The 19298-nt window shown below is 50.8% G+C and overlaps 1 protein-coding gene and 1 non-coding gene across 2 annotated transcripts; both read right to left on the bottom strand.

Annotated features, from left to right (window-relative positions):
* Window positions 1-8027: 8027 nt before the first annotated feature.
* LOC119109064 (trimethylguanosine synthase-like) lies at window positions 8028-14256 on the bottom strand. The gene is given in 9 exon segments (XM_037232601.1): window positions 8028-10013; window positions 10403-10542; window positions 10941-11001; window positions 11003-11100; window positions 11693-11853; window positions 12263-12457; window positions 12656-12820; window positions 13045-13179; window positions 14191-14256. Coding segments are annotated over 8 exon segments (1044 nt in total). The 5' UTR covers window positions 13149-13179; window positions 14191-14256; the 3' UTR covers window positions 8028-9893.
* A 4666-nt stretch (window positions 14257-18922) lies between these two features.
* TRNAR-UCU (transfer RNA arginine (anticodon UCU)) lies at window positions 18923-18995 on the bottom strand. The gene has a single exon. It is a non-coding gene; the product is annotated as a tRNA-Arg (tRNA).
* Window positions 18996-19298: the final 303 nt, after the last annotated feature.

Genomic DNA, 19298 nt, shown 5'->3' on the forward strand with positions numbered 1-19298 from the left:
GGCCAGCGATTTATCCTGGTCTGGGGTCTTGTATCTGTCAGGTGCCCACAACGCCTAACAGAGGACCCTGTGCTCACGAGGGCCCTGAGCCGATCAAGGAAAGTGTTTCATGAGGCCCGAATAGGGGCCCGGGCGGCCCACCGGAACCGACGATCAAAGGCCCGGTTGGAGGGCATAAGGGCCCGAAGGACTGGCTGTAGGCCACATAAAGAATCGGGGTCCGTGTGATCGTGACCTGAAATTTTAGTATTAGTCAAGTCAAGTGACCCCGAGTCGGAGCGGTGGTTGAGGGAGCCCGAAGAGGGGCCGAACGATCAAACCTCGAAACCAAAGATCAAGGTTCCGATGGGATGGCTGAAGGGTCCGAAGGGCCGGCTGTAGGTCACATTAAGGAGCCCCGCCCATTGGACTGTGATCACAAATGTCAGTCAGATGATCTCTTGCACCGGTAGGGATCCCCGAGGCAGAGCGTTCCTCCATTTCGGCCAGAGTCCATGAACAACGAACAATTGGCTTCATGTTGGTCTGAGTTATGGGGGCCCATTTCCCAAGCACAGACAAGGCCGGGCCCACGATTTACATTGGTCGGGCTCCTAAATCGTTCAGGGGCCCACAGCGTGGACCTCCGAACAGGGCACTGTGGTCATTCTGTGTCAAAAAGGGGTCTTGAATCGGTCTGGGTAAGATTTGCTCAACAGGCACGGGGACGGGAGCCCGAGCGGCACAGGGCTTCTTGCGTTAGTCTGGGCACTCTTACAGTTGAAGGAAACAAGAACTTATGAGTGCTCACATTGAGGTGACAGAAGACTCCTGTGTCAGTCAGGGCCCCCAGTGCCGATGATGGACCCTCCAACCCTATTCCAGGATGGGCCAGTTAAGCCCAACTGGAGTATATGTGACAATTATTTGACCACCTGCGGCGATCAGGGATGTTGTTGCGTCAAGAAGGGTTCCTACGTTGATCCGGAGTCAACTGCGCGGGTCAGAAGGCCCCCTGCGTCAGGGGGCAGACCAATATGACCTGATGTATCTATCTAGGGACCTCCGGATCGGCCAGGGGATGCTGCCCCGTGTCGCCAGAATCACGGCCAGAAAAATATGACGGTGGGACAGAATTTCCGTCGACCGGGAACAACGAGGTGCCCCGTAGTGTTGTGCTCACGGGGCCCCTTTACAGGAAGTAAATAAGGGGTCTCATTGGTGCTGAATGGTGTGGGTCGAAATGAGTTCGAAACGAGCAAGGCATCTCATTTTTCCCTAAGTGAGTTCCTTATTTTACGGAATCGATCAGTGAAACAAATGGCATCAAAAATGTTTGAGACTGCCCGCCGGATGTCGATAGTGTAGTGGTTAACGCGTTTGCGCCAACCGCTGTAAGATATGATACTATATGTTCTTAAAATGGCTTTACTTATAATAATATACACATGCATGTAAAATGATATATTTACTATATATATATATATATATATATATATATATATATATATATAACGCATGGCCCCAGCAGCTGAGAACGTCATAAAGTCCCAATGACACGCTCGTAATCTCGGGGAGCAAGGATAGCGCTGGCCTGGTTCGCAGCTTTCGTAAAACCGGACGGCGCTGACCGCCGCAAGCAACGCCAAGGGGCGGGCGCCGAGCGCGCAACGATAGTCATCGCAAGATAATATTTCTCAATGTCTCAAGTAAATTCGTACAGTTCAAAGATTACACTGGGCGCATCTTTTTTGACAACTTTAATGATGCTCTCTGGACATATTAGCAGTTACAGCAACACGGAAAAAAGAGATTTGACCTCCACTCTTCCAGTTCCACCACCAGATTCCAGCACCACTTCGCGGTGCTGTAGAGACCGATAACGCTAGTTACGCTGGTAACGCTGGTAGCCGATAACCTGTGCGATCTAAGGATCGCACAGGTAAAATGTACGCCCAGAATATCTCTAAACGTACGATGTTCCTTCAAAAGCGCTCAAAGGTACTTCCCCATGATGCGTCGCCATTTGCGCTCACCTGTTGACCACGGCCTAATGTTAGCCACGGGCCAACACTGCGCGACCTCAGGAGACTGCAACGGCTAGCGCCGAACCCCTTGTTTCCAAGATATGTGAGCGTGCATGATCGATACTAAGATACATAATTTGTGCCACTAATCAATTCTGGATGAATGTTGAACATATTCAGACAAACATGGCTTGGTGGTGTTAATGCAAATTGGTGACCCATTTTGATCTTTAATCTACATTCGGGGAATCCTTGTTATCCCTGTACAACAAAGATAAAAATTCTGCTAAATTTTCTAAGTTCTGTCAGTTAAAAAAAGTTTACTGGGCCATTGCAAAATGAAGAGCACCGGCGATTTATTCAACGCAGTCACTTGAACGCATGATGTTGTCAGTTTATTTACTATAAACTTAAGACAAAATTGACCTCGCGGTAGTGTTTGGTGTATATTCCAGTCATAGAGGGCTAGCATGCATGATATATATATATAGAGAGAGAGAGAGAGAGAGAGAGAGAGAGAGGAGAGAGAGAGAGAGAGAGAGAGAGAGGGAGAGAGAGAGAGAGAGAGAGAGAGAGAGAGAGAGAGAGAGAGAGAGAGAGAGAGAGAGAGAGAGAGAGAGAGAGAGAGAGAGAGAGAGAGAGAGAGAGAGAGAGAGAGGAGAGTTACGTCTCTAGTCTATAGTCTCTCTCTCTCTCTCTCTCTCTCTCTCTCTCTCTCTCTATCTCTTCTCTCTCTCTCTCTCTCTCTCTCTCTCTCTCTCTCTCTCTCTCTCTCTCTCTCTCTCTCTCTCTCTCTTCTCTCTCTCTCTCTCTCTCTCTCTCTCTCTCTCTCTCTCTCTCTCTCTCTTCTCTCTCTCTCTCTCTCTCTCTCTCTCTCTCTCTCTCTCTCTCTCGCCTCTCTCTCTCTCTCTCTCTCTCTCTCTCTCTCTCTCTCTCTCTCTCTCTCTCTATCTCTCTCTCTCTCTCTCTCTCTCTCTCTCTCTCTCTCTCTCTCTCTCTCTCTCTCCTCTCTCTCTCTCTCTCTCTCCTATCTCCTCTCTCTCTCTCTGCTCTCTCTCTCTATCTCTCTCTCTCTCTCTCTCCTCTCTCTCTCTCTCTCTCTCTCTCTCTCTCTCTCTCTCTCTCTCTTCTCTCCTCTCTCTCTCTCTCTGCTCTCTCTCTCTCTCTCTCTCTCTCTCTCTCTCTCTCTCTCTCTCTCTCTCTCTCTTCTCTCTCTCTCTCTCTCTCTCTCTCTCAGGAAAATATGTTCTCAATAACAAATGGGCCATATCCGGCAATTTTTTAGGGGGGTCTTTTACTGTCATGGGGGCCTTTGTAAACCCTGTGTCCCCCCTTGCCAAGGCCCTGACTGCGCCCCTGTCTCGGAGGATACTACCAGCTCGGCTTAAGCCAAGAACAATACATTCCATCTTTACCATGCAACTTGATAAACATCCTAGTACCAGAACATTTCGCAATGCCCCCAGCGTTCAAAAACGACAAAAACTGCCGTTGCACCTTTCAAGTGCCCATCAACGACCAACAGCCCTGCACGCAGTGTCCACAGCGGCAGGTGGGTATCAGATAATACGCGACAGTCTAATTCCATTGTCAAGCGGCCCGGATTAGATTGAAGGCTGGCAGGCACGTGCCGAGGTGAACTTTACCACCTTGATCCCGTTTGGTGACAGGCGTAGCCAGAGCTTTAGTAAGGGGGATATATGTATATATATATATATATATATATATATATATATATATATATATATATATATATATATATATATATATATATATATGTATAGGTATATACATACTACACATCTTTACCTTCTATGACTGGAATACAAGCCGGGTGCTACCGCGAGGTAGATTCCGTCTTAAGTTTGTTGTAAATAAACTGACGGAATCATGCGTTGAAGGACTGCATGAAAAAAACCGCCGGCGCTCTTCCTTTTACAAGGGTTTCGTTCACTCTTTTAATATAGAACTCAGAAACTTTGCCATAATTTTTAGCTGGGTTGTGCAGAAATAGCAAGGATTCCGCGAATGTAGATTGAAGATCGAAATGAGTCAACATGTATCAACATGGCCGGGCCATGTTTGTCTGGAAATCTTCAACCTTCGGTCAGAATTGATGCTAGATGCAAATTATGTAACGTAGTTTTGATCGCGCGTTCGCATGGGTTGAAACCAAAGAACTCGACGCCAAGCGTTGCAGTCTCCGTAGCCTCGCAGCATCGGCCTTGTGGCTGACACTAGGCTGTGGCCAATAGGTGGACGAAAATAGCAACACACCTGAAAGAAGCACATCTGAACGCTTTTTTACATTAGATCGTGCATTGTGAGATATTCCGGGTGTATCTTTCACTTGTGTTGTTTTAGATTGGTGCCAATAACGCATTGGTCTTTACAGCACCGCGAAGTGTGGCTGGAATCCGGTTGTTGAACTGGAAGATGAAAGACAAAATTTATATTTGCCATTTTGCTGAATTGATTTTGAATGGCATGCAGGGACATGGTTCTACTATAGCCATTGTTGCGCGCTTGGCGCCCGCCCTCTCACGTTTCTTGCAGTGGCCAACGCCGTTCGGTCTTACGAAAACTGCGACCCACGCCATCGTCAACGACCAGCGCTGTCCTTTCTCCCTGAGATTACGGCCGTGTCATTGAGGCTTTATGACGCATTCAACTGCCGGAGCTACATGGCGCCGCCGGCCTCTCACCCTGGCAGAAAGGGCAGGCACCGCAGGGATTCGAACCCCGTACCTGCGGTTTCCCAGACGCACACTGGTTAACGCAGGCGCGCAAACTCCTACACCTGGGACACCCGGCACGCAGGCTCAAACATTTTGATGGTATTTGTTTCACTAGTCGATTCTGCAAAACACCGAACATTCTCAGGGAAACATGGGATGGCCCTGCGCGTTTGAAACTAATTTCAACCAAGTCCATTCAACACTAATGAGACTCTTATTTCCGGTAAAGGGGCCATTAGACCATTCTGAACCTGAAAAATCTCATTATTGTTGAGTAGAGTGGGGCTCTCATTCTTGTTGAAAAGCACGAGTCGAAATGAATTAAAAAAACGAGCAGGGTCATGCCATGTTTCCCTGAGAATGTTCATTTCTTTCAGAATGTGTTATTGAAGCAAATTACATCAAAAGGCTTGAACATGCCCGCCCGCAACCTCGAGAGCAAGGACAAGGATGGTCTGGGTTGGAACTTCGGAAAACGGATAAGTTCCGGCCACTGCAAGTGCCACTAGACGGCGGGCGCCGTGTCAATCTGTCTTCTGGACAGATAAGTAGCTGCGGAAACACGAAAAATAGAGATTTTACCTTAACCCTTCCAGTTCAACCACCAGATTCCAGTCCCACTTCGCAGTGCTCTAGGGGCCAATCCGTTCTTTTCATCAATCTAAAAATTGCACGCGTGAAATATGCCATCAGCCTGCCTTCTAAATACAAGACCTGATGTCATGAAGTGTCCAGAGATACTTTCTCAAAACATCGTAATTTTCGTTCACCCGTTCGCCACAACTTAATATTAGCTGCCAGACCGACGCTGCACAGCCTACGGAGACTGCAACGCCTCGAGTCGAGGCTTGTGTTTGTACAACTTTTGAGTGTGCATGCTCAAAATTACGCCACACAACTTGTGCAACTAGTTGATTAAAGTGTTTGAAGGTAATCATTTCAGAAGCGTCATCATTTTCGTCCACCGGCGGGCCACGGCTATATGTTAGCTACTGGGCTAACGCTCCGCGGACTATGAAGACTGCAACGCCTGGTGTGGAGGCTTTTGTTGCTAAGATTCGCGAGCGAGAATGTTAAAAAAACACGTTCCGTGAATTGTATCACTAATCCATTCTGACTGAATGGTGAACATTTTCAGGCAAACAAGGCCTGGCCATGTTAATACACATTGTGGACCACTCGATTTACAATCAAATTTTCATCTTCAAATTTGGATAAAGCATATCGACCTACAATCTACTTTCGCGGTGTCCTCAATGTCTATAGAACCCAGATAAAAAATTGATAAAGCTTCTGAATTCTATCGGTTTAGAACAAGTCAGCTAACCATTGTAAATTAAAAGCGCCGGTGATTTCTTCCATGCAGTCGTTCAACGCCTGATTTCTGCAGCTTATTGACCTCAAAATGCAAACAGAATCGAGCTCGCGGCAGCTCCTGGTTTCTGTTCTGGTTACAAGGTGAAAATAGCAATTTCAACGAAGAAAATCGTGTCACTTGTTAACAAGTAAGCCATATCCGGGGATTCTTTTGTGGGGGGGGGGGGGGGGGCGCCATAAGATGGGCTTTTGTCAACCCTGTGTTTCCTCCTGGCAAGGCTCTGGCTACGCCCTCGCCTACACTCAAAAACAGATCAAGTCGCGTACGTTGCATGATGGGCAATGAAGTGCCCGTTGGGCCAATCCATACATAAGGCAGACAGCTTCCCGGAGACTACTTTTCTGCGATGGCGTGGTATAAGGGACGATAATTCGGGAAAATACTATGAGGTGTCCAACACATGTTTCATACACCATGTAAAAGTAACGCTGATCCAAAAGTGTGCAACAAAGAAGCCTCACGATCAGCTCGCAGTCAGTCATGCGGGAGGCATCCAGGCCAGGGCAGTGACCACCGACGGCGGACAGGAGCAGGGCCCAGATGAGGAACATGTGACTGGAGGGCCTTATTATGTGGCTTGATTCTTAAAAGAGAATCTCCAGTTTTATGGATTTTGTCACATTGTTTCTATCAGCTTCAAGCTTCCGAATTTGTTTCCGCCTAAAATGCTGTGACAAATCTTATTTCTTGAAAAGCAGCCAGCGAAATGAAGGCACATGAAAAACCTGGCGCACCGTGAGCCATCGGTCCACTTTCAAAATTCTCACCGGCCTGCATTCACGCCGTAATCTGGCATCTACACTGTGGAGGCGAATGCTTCCTTAATAACCCAAAATACCTACCGGCTCGTGGAATTTTGTCTCCCAGGAAAAACAATGTTGAAATGAACGAATAACCTAGGGAAGCTGGAAAGCCTTATTTGCCAAATGACAGACCAGTCGAACAGGCAAGATTGTGCACCAGTGATAAACAGTTCTAGATGCATCGCCAGCATAGCAGCCATGACATTTGAATAAATAATAAAGATGCTAACCGACACAGGAGCCCCTCGTTGCATCAGGGATCCCGAACATTGCAAACTGCGGGCCCCGGCCTCCTTTCTGCTTGATAAATGGGTCTCAAGGGCTCAGACGGGCATGGAGCCGACTGTTCGGTGCTCGGGGTATCCAACCGAGTTAGACGCCCGCATTGTCTCAGAGGTTCTTAAAACGGTGCAAGAGGACATCTGGCTGACATTTCAGGTCCCAACCGTAAGGGCCTCGATTCTTTATGTAACCTACAGCCTGTCCTTGGGGCTCTTATGACCCCCCAACCGAACCTTTGACAATCGTTTCCTGTGGCTTGCCTCGGCTCCTCATCGGGCCTCATCAAATACTTTCCTTGGTCGGCTCGGGCTCTCGCGAGCACGGGCTCTCTGTTAGGCGCTGTAGGCCCCTGACAGATACAAGGCCCAAGACCAGCGTAAATCGGTGGCCCTGGCTTCAAATCTGATTGGAAAGCAAGTCTTCAAGCCCATACCGATACCGAGCCCACTTTGTGGTACGGTGGTACCTGACCGGCATATAGTCCCATATCGACCCAGGGGTCCTCGATCCGCGCAAAGGGCCCTCTGACCGTCATTTGAGGGTCCGTCTTCGCAGGTCTGGCCCCTGAGCAAGACTCCGACCAGCCTTTTATGCCCTTAAACCCTCCAACAACCCTCCAACCAGGCCCTTGGTCGACAAACCGGGTGGGCCCCCCCAGGCTCTTCGGGCCTCCTCGAACACTGCCCCTGGCCAACTCGGGGCCCCTTGAAAACACATGACCCCTGTCAGGCGCTGTGGCGTCCCAAGCAATGTAAATCGTTGGCTCCGGCTTCGTCCCTGCTTGGGAAATGACCCCTTAAGCTCATTCCGCCACGGGGCCAACGTGCGCTACTGGTGGCGTCTGACCGCAATATGGGTCCTTATTGACTCAGAGGCCCCTGATCGTCGCGCAAGGCCCTTCTGCTGGCATTTGAGTGCCCGGCCATACGGGCCGGGCCCCCGAAAGACCCCTAGCCGGCCCTTCGGACCCTTATCGTAGGTTCGGAGGGGCCCCTCGGAGCCTAACGGGGTGGGGGGCATGTGCCCCATGTGGCCCCTGCCTGCGTTACTATTTGATAGTAAGGTCATAATGGGCGCACACGACCACAACACAGCTTAAACGCAATGCCGATCAGGACGTCGACTATCACCCGCAGATAACTCAGCGTCAGCCATGACACGTGGCTATTGCGTCGCATATCCACAGTGGATTTTCACCACGTATGACCCAGACCTCTGAAGAAGGGGCGTCACCAGCATTGGGCGCTTGGAGGACAACCAGTCAGACTGACCCGGACCTCGCATCGAGGACTGGTGACAGCCCTGCTCCGCAAATGCCGGTGGCGGCCGGCTCCGAGATCTACGAGTCAGAGTGAGAGATCGGCTCTGAGATCCACAAGTCAGACTGAGAGATAGGCCCCGAGATCCACGAGTCAGACTGAGAGATCGGCTCCGAGATCTACAAGTCAGACTGATAGATCGGCTCCGAGATCCACAGGTCAGACTGAGAGATCTGCTCCGAGATCCACAAGTCAGACTGAGGGACCGGCTCCGAGATCCACAAGTCAGACTGAGAGATCTGCTCTGAGATCTACAAGTCCGGCTGAGAGATCTGCTCTGAGATCTACAAGTCCGGCTGAGAGATCGGCTCTGAAATCCGCAAGTCACGCTGAGAGATCTGCTCCGAGATCCGCAAGTCCGGCTGAGAGATCTGCTCTGAGATCTACAAGTCCGGCTGAGAGATCGGCTCGTAAATCACAGAGAGGCTCCTCGACCCAGCCCATTAAAAAACTTCAGGTAAAACGCAGCCAAAGCGGCCCCAGAGCGTGAGTGTTGCCCGTTTGCACCTCAAGCTGTGCATTAATGGGCGTGTTACATCAATGTCTGTTGGGCCTTTTGTTGATGCAACATGCCCAACAGGCGTGTTGCATCAATGGACATATTGCCTTGGCATGCTGCATCAACGAGCTGTGCATCAATGGGCAAAGCCTGTCCCGGATAGCTCCACGCGGCGGCAGTGGGCCGGGACCCGCTCGATCCTCCGCCCACCGAGGGAGCTCCAGTGCTGCAGACAGACGTGAAATCGGACCTTGGACTTCTGAGGCAACCGGCGCTCAGCGAGCGTCAGATCTGGGCGCCCAGAGTCGCCCACCACACGTGTGTCGACGAGGACCGAGGCTAACTCACGCATTGCTGGCACGCGTAACGTTGCTTATGGGATGGCTATAAAAAGACAGTTGCGGTTTTCGATTGGTCCAAAAACGTTGTCCACCACTGCCGTCGCTGTCATCCGGTTGTCAGGCCGACAATTATCATTAAGCGAACACGTCAAATGCCGTGGTTGAGCGCGTCAAAACCCGCTGCACGTCCGCCACGATGCGCAATCCGCTCTGAAACGGCCGACACGCCGCCTGATTTCAGCCCACAAACGCAGCTCCCAGCTAGCTCGGCGAAAGCTCAGCCCACCCGCCCTTCATACGCACACTTAACACACGCAGCGAAACTCTTCGGTGGCAAATGAATAAAAAATCACCACCGGAGCCAAGCGACACCACGATGAACGTCCGCGCGGGCCGGGGGGACTGGCCCCGACTCAGGAGGCGGGCGCGGGCCGGGGGGACTGGCCCCGACTCAGGAGGCGGGCGCGGGCCGGGGGGACTGGCCCCGACTCAGGAGGCGGGCGCGGGCCGGGGGGACTGGCCCCGACTCAGGTGGCGGGCGCGGGCCGGACCAGACCGCCGTAGTACGCCGTGATGGTCTTGGCGCGGCCGTTCAGAAGGTTCTGCTCCACCTCCACCCGTCCGCCGGGGCCGGCCAGCGCCGCTAACTGACCACATAACGGACGGAGCGTCAGGGAGGAGTCAGATCGAATGGGGCGTGCAGCTGCATGGTGTTGGCTATGCTGGGTATTGGGCCACGGGCATGCAACGGGGCAAATCGACTAGAAATTGGGTCCCAGACACATACAACTGTCAGTAGCATTGCGAGCGGAGGATCGCCAGCGCACATCCCGAGTGGCCAGCAGTCGATATCGGGGCGTTACGAAATTAATCATAGAACACATTCTTAAAGAACATCACGCAAACTTCAAATTTACACGCACACCATGCTGACCGACGAGCCGGTGGTTCCGTATATCGTGTGCCTCCTACACAAGAAGCGCCTCCAGAGCACGCGCATGATCCGAGTGCGGCCCCTCGGCGGCTCGGTCCGCACCTGGTCGAGGTTGGCAGTGCGCGGTGCCAGTAGAGCCACGTTCGGCGAGATACGGCGGGCGGCCCGCATCATACGGCGACCGTCCATGGAGCCGTCCAGACGGAACATGTCATACACCGCGGCGCCGCTGTACTCCGGCCCTGCGGCGGGGGAGGGCAGGGTTAGGGAGGGAGGAACACGTCATACACTGGGGCGCCGCTGTACTCCGGCTCTGCGGCGGGGAGGACAGGGTCAGGGACGGACAGAACACGTACACCGCGGCGCCGCTGTACTCCGGCCATGCGGCGGGGAGGGGAGGGTCAGGGAGGGACGGAACATGTACGCCGCGGCGCCCCTGAACCCCGGCCCTGCGGCGGGGCGGGGAGGGTAAGAGAAGGACGGAACATATTGTAACGACACATTTCCGTTGTCGTGCTGCATGACAGAAAACCAAGGGGGCAACCACGCGACACCTGCCATTCATGACTCTGACGCAAGACTGAAAAACCACAAACGTTTCCCGCGAGGCCGCTCAGAGCGGGGACGGTTCGGCCCTTACCGCCCCAGGGCGGCGAGAGGAAGACGGCGTCCGCGTGCAGCCGCGGCGCCAGCCGAAAGAAAGTCGCCCACCACGAACTGGATGTTGTGCTGGACGCCGTAGACGGCGGCGTTGTGGCGCGCCAAGCGCACCCGCTCCGGGCAGATGTCGACGGCGATCACTGGTGCAGGGGAGACGCCGCGTCAGGACCCGGCCGACCTCTGGCGGCGCCAGCTGCCGGCGATGACTGCCGACCGGCAATCGAACGTGTGGGGCTAGGTGGTGGCTTAGGACAGGCGCGCACATCGCCTGATGATCGGCTGGTGCAGGGACGCAGAGAAAATGTGGGGATAGCGAGTCCGGTTCGTCGTACACAGGCATCACAAGTATAGGGAAAAGCAAGGGAATGCGCAGAGAGAAACAAAGATGCTATACTCACACCCAGGTCACTATGCAAGCGACTACGGATCCAATGTGTGGACCATGCCAGGGGACAACGCACTGAGGAATTAAGACAGCACGACTCTATAACATAGATAGCGCGACTTTATAATATCCTAGGTCACGTAGCAGCCATTCCGACCACCGCCGTAAGGCAAGACATAAGCTGTCAAACACGGGTGCACCCGCACTCCGCACGCAGCGCTGGTGGGTGCTGATGAGCATGCCCCTCGTCAGTTGGTGCGCGCGTTCCTGCAGAGGGCCCCTCACAGCCATCTGACCCATCTACCCATATCAGGTCTCCCCGGGCGCCTTGTATCGCTCCTCCTCACCCAGACGGCAAGTGGCCGCGAACTGAATGGCGTTGCCGCCAACGCCGCAGAAGGCGTCCACGATGACGTCGGCGCGGCAGCGGTCGGCCAGGTGGCGCGCGATGTGCTCGGGCGTCACCGAGAACCAGCCGTCCCGGTCCAGCTGCACACCCTCGTCAAACCTGGGTCAAGGCCGGGGCGCGGGTCAGGTGCGACACGCGCGAACCCACTGGTAAGGCCCTTACATGTCAACGCCAAAGTACGGGCTGATACGGCATAGACGTCACTCTCCATGCTTGGATGCACAGCCACGTACATCAGGCAGATCAGTATGAAAGCAATCAATCAAGTGCTCATCAAATCACAACACATTTTTGGTTGCAATATGGATGAATACTGGTGGTTGAACTTAATCTCAGAATGCTCAAGTAAGAAATGCTCCACGCCCACTGTTACAGTAAACCTGCACCCATCCGCCATCCAGGTGTTGACCGCAGTGCTGATTCACCACAGACCAGCCACGCCTGGAACCCAAGGAGGCTGTGTGACCACTGCCTCTCCCAATGCGCCCCCATCCGGCCAGCGGCTGACCTGGAGAAGAGCCGGTAGCGCTGGTGCCAGTACTTGCGAAGCTCAGGTGACTGCCGGATCTCGGCCGGTATGCTGATCGACGACGCCTTCCGCTTCCGGACGCCGCCCCTGCGCCCCTCGCTGGGGTGATCTGGCAGGGATGCCACCGGCACCAGCGTTTGGGGGTAGGGCACATTGACAGCCTCAGGGCCATCTCTGAAATAAGTGGATGCTTGAGATCATTTGTGGGAAATACCAATGGGCACTTATGCTGGAACAAATGCTTCACTTAACAGCTGCGAAGTTGACATTTTCCTGTTAGCATTAAGTTATTTTAGATTTTAAGAGAAGTCAAGTCAAAGTCAAAGTCAAAACTGGGGAACAAAGTAAGGTTTTTCTTTTAGCTTATATTACCCTTCTCCACTGGCTGATGGTTTCCCATGAACTTGGTCCTTGTTTGGAGCTGGCTTATTACTGCTGGTCAAGCTGAGTGGAGTAGATGGACTCTGCTCTTCAGAAGTACCTCCCACACCTAGCAGCTGTTGAAGGAATGCACCAACACCATGTTCTTTCAGCTGCCTAGAAATGAAAGGGCCACCACACTAAATTAGCTTATCTGGTACACACATACATACATACACAATATATATATATATATATATATATATATATATATAACCCCAGGCATTTTGATCTGGTGGTAATTTCCAGCCAATCATAACTCCCAGACATGCTCAGCATGTATGTGCCACCAACACCCAGGATGACTAGATACTTGGTACTTGATATGTCAGGTATCCTACCTTGTTTTCCACGATGGCAAGTTTTTCCTGCCATTTCTTGCTCTCTTCACAATAGCTGGTAAGCATTCTGTCTTTTGGGTAATTTCTCCTGTGGAGGATGGCATATTGCCAAAAAGGCTTTTCTTGATTATTTACCTGCAAAACCCAAGGTCAAAACATTATTAAATTCCAGATGCACACAGCAGATTATCCTGCCCACACAGTGCAAAACATGCAAAATGGTTATAAATGTATTAGGCTATAGCTTAGAAAAACACAAAATTATATGCAGCCTCAAGGCATGGTCTCAATTGTCAGACTTGGATGACAGACTCTACTACCAGGCAGCTTCGGAAGTGCTCATTTGATAATTGCGTACAAGTAATGACAATTTAGCAATATGCAAAATACCTAGCATTACCTCAGCCACAATTTACAGATCAGTTCATGATCAGGGTCCCCAAAGTGCTGAGCTGGCACTGGGGGTGACAAACCTCCCAATGGCCTAGTTTTACACATTAACATGTTTGTGATCAATGGGAAATATTTCTAAGATTCTGTTCCCATAATACACTCAGCTGTCCATCAGGCAGTCAGACAAAACACAGAGTGCTGAAAACACAAAATGGAGCATTCATCCAGAGCAATCATGAATAAGAGAACCAACAAACAATGGACAAATGCACTTTCAATGTTGACATGCATCACATATGTGGGTAGAGCTCCTCACAAGCAAATTTTAAGTCAAGCCAGGTGCAAGGAAAATATAAATACCAGCGATCAAATCGTTGTGCTGTCTGTAAGGACTTTGCGGAAGACTTACTCCAGTGATGTAAAAAGCTGCAATCCAAGGCAAGGACTTTTGACATTTTTGAGGTAGCCTACACCCTCCACCAGAGGGACAAACGCTACTCAGAGCTCTCATTATTCAGTCACCAGAAGCATCAAGCCGCCCCAAGCTCATCGATCCAGCTTCCAACGTCCATGGTATTAAGGCTACCCATTGCAACAGACGCCTGCCTCAAGTTGTTTTGCTCCATCCCTATCCCAACCAGATCCTGTGTGTGACACGTCATGTTTTACGGACCTGGCAATTGGCAGGACCCTGGCAGGGAATGTGAACCTGACGTCGGCGACGCTGCGCGGCACCCTTCCGACCGCACTCACCCGTTCGAAGCCGCCCCGCGTGGGCATCGCACAATCCGCGTGGGCAACCAGACATCGGGCGGCCGGAAAGCCTAATGAAAGCAAACTTAACAGTCCACAGTTTTCCTGCGTTTTTAGATAAATGTGGCTGCATTACCTTTGCTACCAAACTTCTGAATGTGGCGCACGTTAGTGTTCGTGAACGCAAATTTGGACAGGGCGGCGTGCGAGCGATTGTGGCATGGCGACGTTGGCAATGTGCACCCGTAGAGTCGTGGACTAGTGTGAACGAAAAAGTGCATGATGTCCTCTAGTCATGCATTATCTCTGCACCTGAAATTGTGCAAGCTGGTTGTGGAGGCGTCCGTGGAAGAAGCACAAGCTGGGGAGATCTGTACAAGCTATTGCCGCAGCTGCGCCAGGCGTTAGCGTGCACAGTTTGTGGGTGTATTATAGAAAACCCCATAAGCCCATCTGATAGTCAGTGCCAGCACAGTGTTTGTTTTTCCTGCAATGGTGGCAAGAAGAGGCTGAAACCATCTTGCAGTTAACTGCAAAGATTATTCTGCATACATCTCAAACCAACAGCTTCAGTTGATTGTTGAAGCATTCCGCAAGACTTGTCAGTATTTGCAACAAACTGAAATCTATCAGAAGCTGAACTCTTTTTCACTGAATGGGAGCAAGTCCAGTCTGTTTGAACTGATACAGGAGGGAGCTAACTGTCAAGGGCCCAGTGAGTGGACTGTGAAGGAGGATGAAGACAGTTTTGAAGATGTTCCTGTTGTGAAAAGTGAGATGGTTGATTCAGAGCATTCCTCCAATGAGGGTGTCATGTACCATGCCAATATTCATATATCAAGCCCAGTGAACCCACCTGTCATCACTTCTCAACAGATCATTCCAGTGTCTACATCAGGAGTCTATTCACAGCCATCTCACACCTAGTCCTGAAGTTCACTTTTCCCAGCAGCCTGCCATGTCCCACATGTCCTCACCACTATCTCAACCACCCCCACCATCATCATCTGCTCCTGCCCATCCTCCACTATATTCAATGTTCTTTTCAAGTGATGGTGACAAGCTGCAAAGATGAAAGTGACACCAGTGGAAGCAGCCAACTACCACAAGTATCCAGCAGTTACTTCATTTGGCCAGGTTGGGCCCAGAGTATACCAACAGCAGGGTGATGCAGAATGGCAGTATCACAGCATCAAGGAGCGGGGGAAGAAAAAAGCTTCAGAAAGGTTGCAGATGTGGAAATGCAACACCAACACCTGGAAAACTCACCTGTTGTGGCCAAAGATGCCCCTGTTATGTTGAGTCCAGGGCTTGCATGGACTGCAAGTGCAGAGGCTGCAGAAATCCTCACAGACCTGGAGGGAAGAAGGTGAGGCCTCACATACCAAACCAAGAAAACATCAAAATACATGAGCTGCAACCTGTGCTGCAGCCACCAGCAGCACCAGAAGCTGCACAGAACCTGCAGCAGCAGCCAGTGTACCAGCCCATGAGAATAGACTCACCCCATCAGGCGGCTACATTGCCACCAGTTCATCATGTCATTCACATGCAACATCCAGTGTTTCAAGGGCCCATGTTCATCAATACTGTCCCTGTGGCAACCATTGGGAGCAATGTGTTCATGACTGACTCTTCTCAGAACAGTGACTCTATAGAAGTGTGATGTGATACAATGTCTTAGCTGTCAGACATGCTGCTAATTTACAACATTACTCAGGCTATCTTCATTAAGGTGAGTAGATGTCTGCATTATTGCTGTGAAATGGAGCTGTAATAGTGGGCTGAGTAGACTAGATTTGAGAGCATCTGTAGAGCTGGATGGCATCTTATGTACAAATTGCAACTCTGGCTGGAGTTTTTATTTTCATCATGTACCCATTGCATTGTAATGGTTCAAAGGAAGTGTGAGCATTGTATGGAGTGAAAGCAATCTTTGCTTCAAAGCAAATAGTTTGTATTTTCCTGAATTGTTTCTCAACTTGACCAAACTTTTACTAGCCAAGTTTGAATATTTTTGACATCCTAGTATTTTGTTTATTGTTGCTTTTATCTCCAGTTTTTACGCTGGTCTTGTGCTTGAAAATGCTATGTGACCTGCCATGCAGACCACAAGTATTCATTCTTTTGAAATGACTGCCGTGTTCGCGCCAACAATCAGTTCAGCATGCGATTTATTATCTCTGGTGTTTAGTGTTTACATTTACATGCCAGCAGGTCGTTTCATGTTACATGTGGGTGCTGCAGCTGTGTCAATGCCTGTAGGAGGAAATACGTTCCAGTCTCGTCTTCTGCGCCATCAGATGTAACAATATTGACGAAATATATTGAAATGCAAGTGCAATTGAAACTTGACGTTTCCTCGTCCGTGGAGTGTGAGATGTGAAATACACGCTCTCCAGGGCATAACAGGGCACTGTCGTTAAAACCTCTGTAGCATGCCCCATTTCGCGAGCGAAGGACTTTCGAGTTTCGAATCTTCAGAACTGGGTGGTCCGCGCTGCACATAAACTCGTACCGCCTCGTAAGGCTACAGTGGCGCCAACACTGTGCTAAGAGGTGCGCCAGCACACCTACTGGGCACCCCGGGGAGAGGGGTGTGCCAGTCCCTCGGTGGGCCAGATGTTCAGAGTGGAACGTTCGGTGGCATGATGAGAAAGATTGCGGTGGGAGAGGTGAAATGAGAGTAACGTTCTGCGTGGCGGCTCTGTTTTGCCAGGCGATCAGACGCACGTACATTTGCCCCGCGTTACCGTGCCGTTGCCGATCTGGGCGGTCGGCCGATGTGCCGTGTTTTGTGCAGTCATGCGTGATCAGGGAGAATGCTTGCTGTGTGACCGGGGCTGTTGGCCGCCGACTGCGCCAGTGACAACGCATTTTGGGCAGTGATACAGACCTGTCGTAGTTTTGTACATAGTGATTATGGCTATGACAAATAGTATGGGGATATGTTGGATGCTTTAGACGTCCCGCTACATCTTTGCGGGGACCACCGTCGGAGATTGAGAGTAATTCCAAAAGTCATGTGGTTTTGAAGTTAAGGCATTTAAATCAAAGTGGTACCATAGACTAAGATATGGCGGGCGGGAATAACCGAAGCGGTTGCGCTGCATGAAACCATGACCATATAAGTAATTTTGGTGTTCCTTAGGTTGGGTTCGCCATCCAGAATCCTATAACGCAAAATGACAGTAGATGTGAGACCTGCAAACAGATGCATCATATCCTGCACGCTATGCCTGGCCGGTCAGCTGAACTTGGAATCAGTTTCCGAACAGGATATGTGAACCGGCGCACATATGCGCAAATATCCAACGGCTCAAACAACCCGGTAAGCGGTTAGACCCAAATGGTCGACCAGTTTTCGTCTGCTCAGTAAGAGGGTCAGGCGGGAAGAGGCGGACTGATGTGGACACGTGCCTCGTCCGTCTGCCACTAGGTTGAGTAAGACGAGGAGACTTACCTGCATGTGGCATGGGCCGCCGTGATTAATGTTTGCTGCTGAAATGTGTTTTCAGTTTTTCTCGCAGAAAATATCAACTGAACACCCTACTTAGCTTTAAGGCCCTGTTCCGGGACTTGAGAGCGCAGTATCGATTGTCTGCAGACATTGCCAGCAGTTCTGTTCTGTGCTGGCATTCGGATTCCATAGCATGCGCGCATTTTTACTGCTTCCATGCGCGTCGCTGACAAGTTGCTGCCTTAGCATGCAGTAGTTATAAAGCTATGCAATTTGAATCTTCACGGGCAGTGAAAGCAGTGAGTTTTTACAAAGTTAAATACCTACACAATAATAACTCCAATATTTTATCCTATTGGGCTAGGGAATGGGGCGGCTGGAGCCTTCCCGCCTAAATTTGATAATAACTTGTGCCTAATCCGGGAGGAAACGCGCTTTTCTGTATTGCCATGGTAGGTTCAGCCATTTCTTATTGCTCAACCCTATCTTGTTTCGCGAAACTACGCCTCCGCACGTATGTATACCTTTCCGTCTCTCATAATGTGCTTGCTGCAGAACTTCATACATGGCGCTTCACAAGTGCCTCGTAAATGTCCCAGGTCCCCATCGTACCTTACCGCCGGGATTAGACGTGTCGTCAAAATGGAAAGGAAAGGGGTGCCGTAGCTCCACTTCAAAGGTATCAACTGTCGGTTGCCAGATTTATTGCATATGTGATCAAGCCATGAAGGCAAAGCGTTCCGGGTTCCCATCCCGGCAGGAATGGGGTTCTGACAAGCGGTGTGCTTGAATCGACCATGGTTCGCGGCCCGTTTGCTGGAGTGAGGACTAACGTAGCGGACTATCCTTAGCAATTCCAGCACTTTTAGGGACGTAGTCGGTGAGGCAGTGAAATCATCGCAGTGCATCGGTATATGGGTGGTATTGACGGTGATGGAACGGCAGCATCACACCGCTGCGTTGACTCGCCTAAATCATCGGTGTGTTCGAAGCTGAATAGGGGCTATTTTCCAGGTAGTTTAATTTTTAACCATTTTCCGGTAAAGCAGCTTTGAACGGCCCAAGACATTCCTAAGCAAACTTCGAAACTGGCCTGTGGCGACACCACTCATTTTACGAACAACGTCACGGCGTCTGTGCACATGGTTGCACCACGATTATTGCCCAGGCTCCCGGACCACGCCACTGGTAGCGCTGTGTGCGCGTGTATTGATCTGTTACATGTGCATACTTCGAACCACAGACAATTCAAGTATGCTGCTTGTCAAAACCCATCCCTGCCGGGATTCGAACCCGGGACCTTTGGATTAGAAGTCCAACGCGCTATCCACTGCGCTACAGGGACACACGTTATAGTTAAAGGCTCACATTCAGCAATCATGATATTCCCCACCCCTTTCTTCCTAATAAGAAGCGATACGTGTAAGGTAACTCAAATCGACGTCATCCTTTTCCCCGGCTACCTCGCGGCGGGCTTGATCCGTTCCCCATCGCCCAGGGGCAGACTGGATTTTTGTAATTCCCACCCTCTAAACACCCATCCCGGTCTCGTCGTTGTAAATTCTACACCTCTAAGCCGTCCAGTTTGCTGGAGCGCGGCGCAGCGGCTGAACTCTTACGACAGGAGTGATAATCAGTTAAATACGCG

The sequence above is a fragment of the Pollicipes pollicipes genome, unplaced genomic scaffold (genome assembly GCF_011947565.3).
Source record: "Pollicipes pollicipes isolate AB1234 unplaced genomic scaffold, Ppol_2.1 Scaffold_7231;HRSCAF=8579_pilon_pilon_pilon, whole genome shotgun sequence".
NCBI lineage: Eukaryota > Metazoa > Arthropoda > Thecostraca > Pollicipedomorpha > Pollicipedidae > Pollicipes > Pollicipes pollicipes.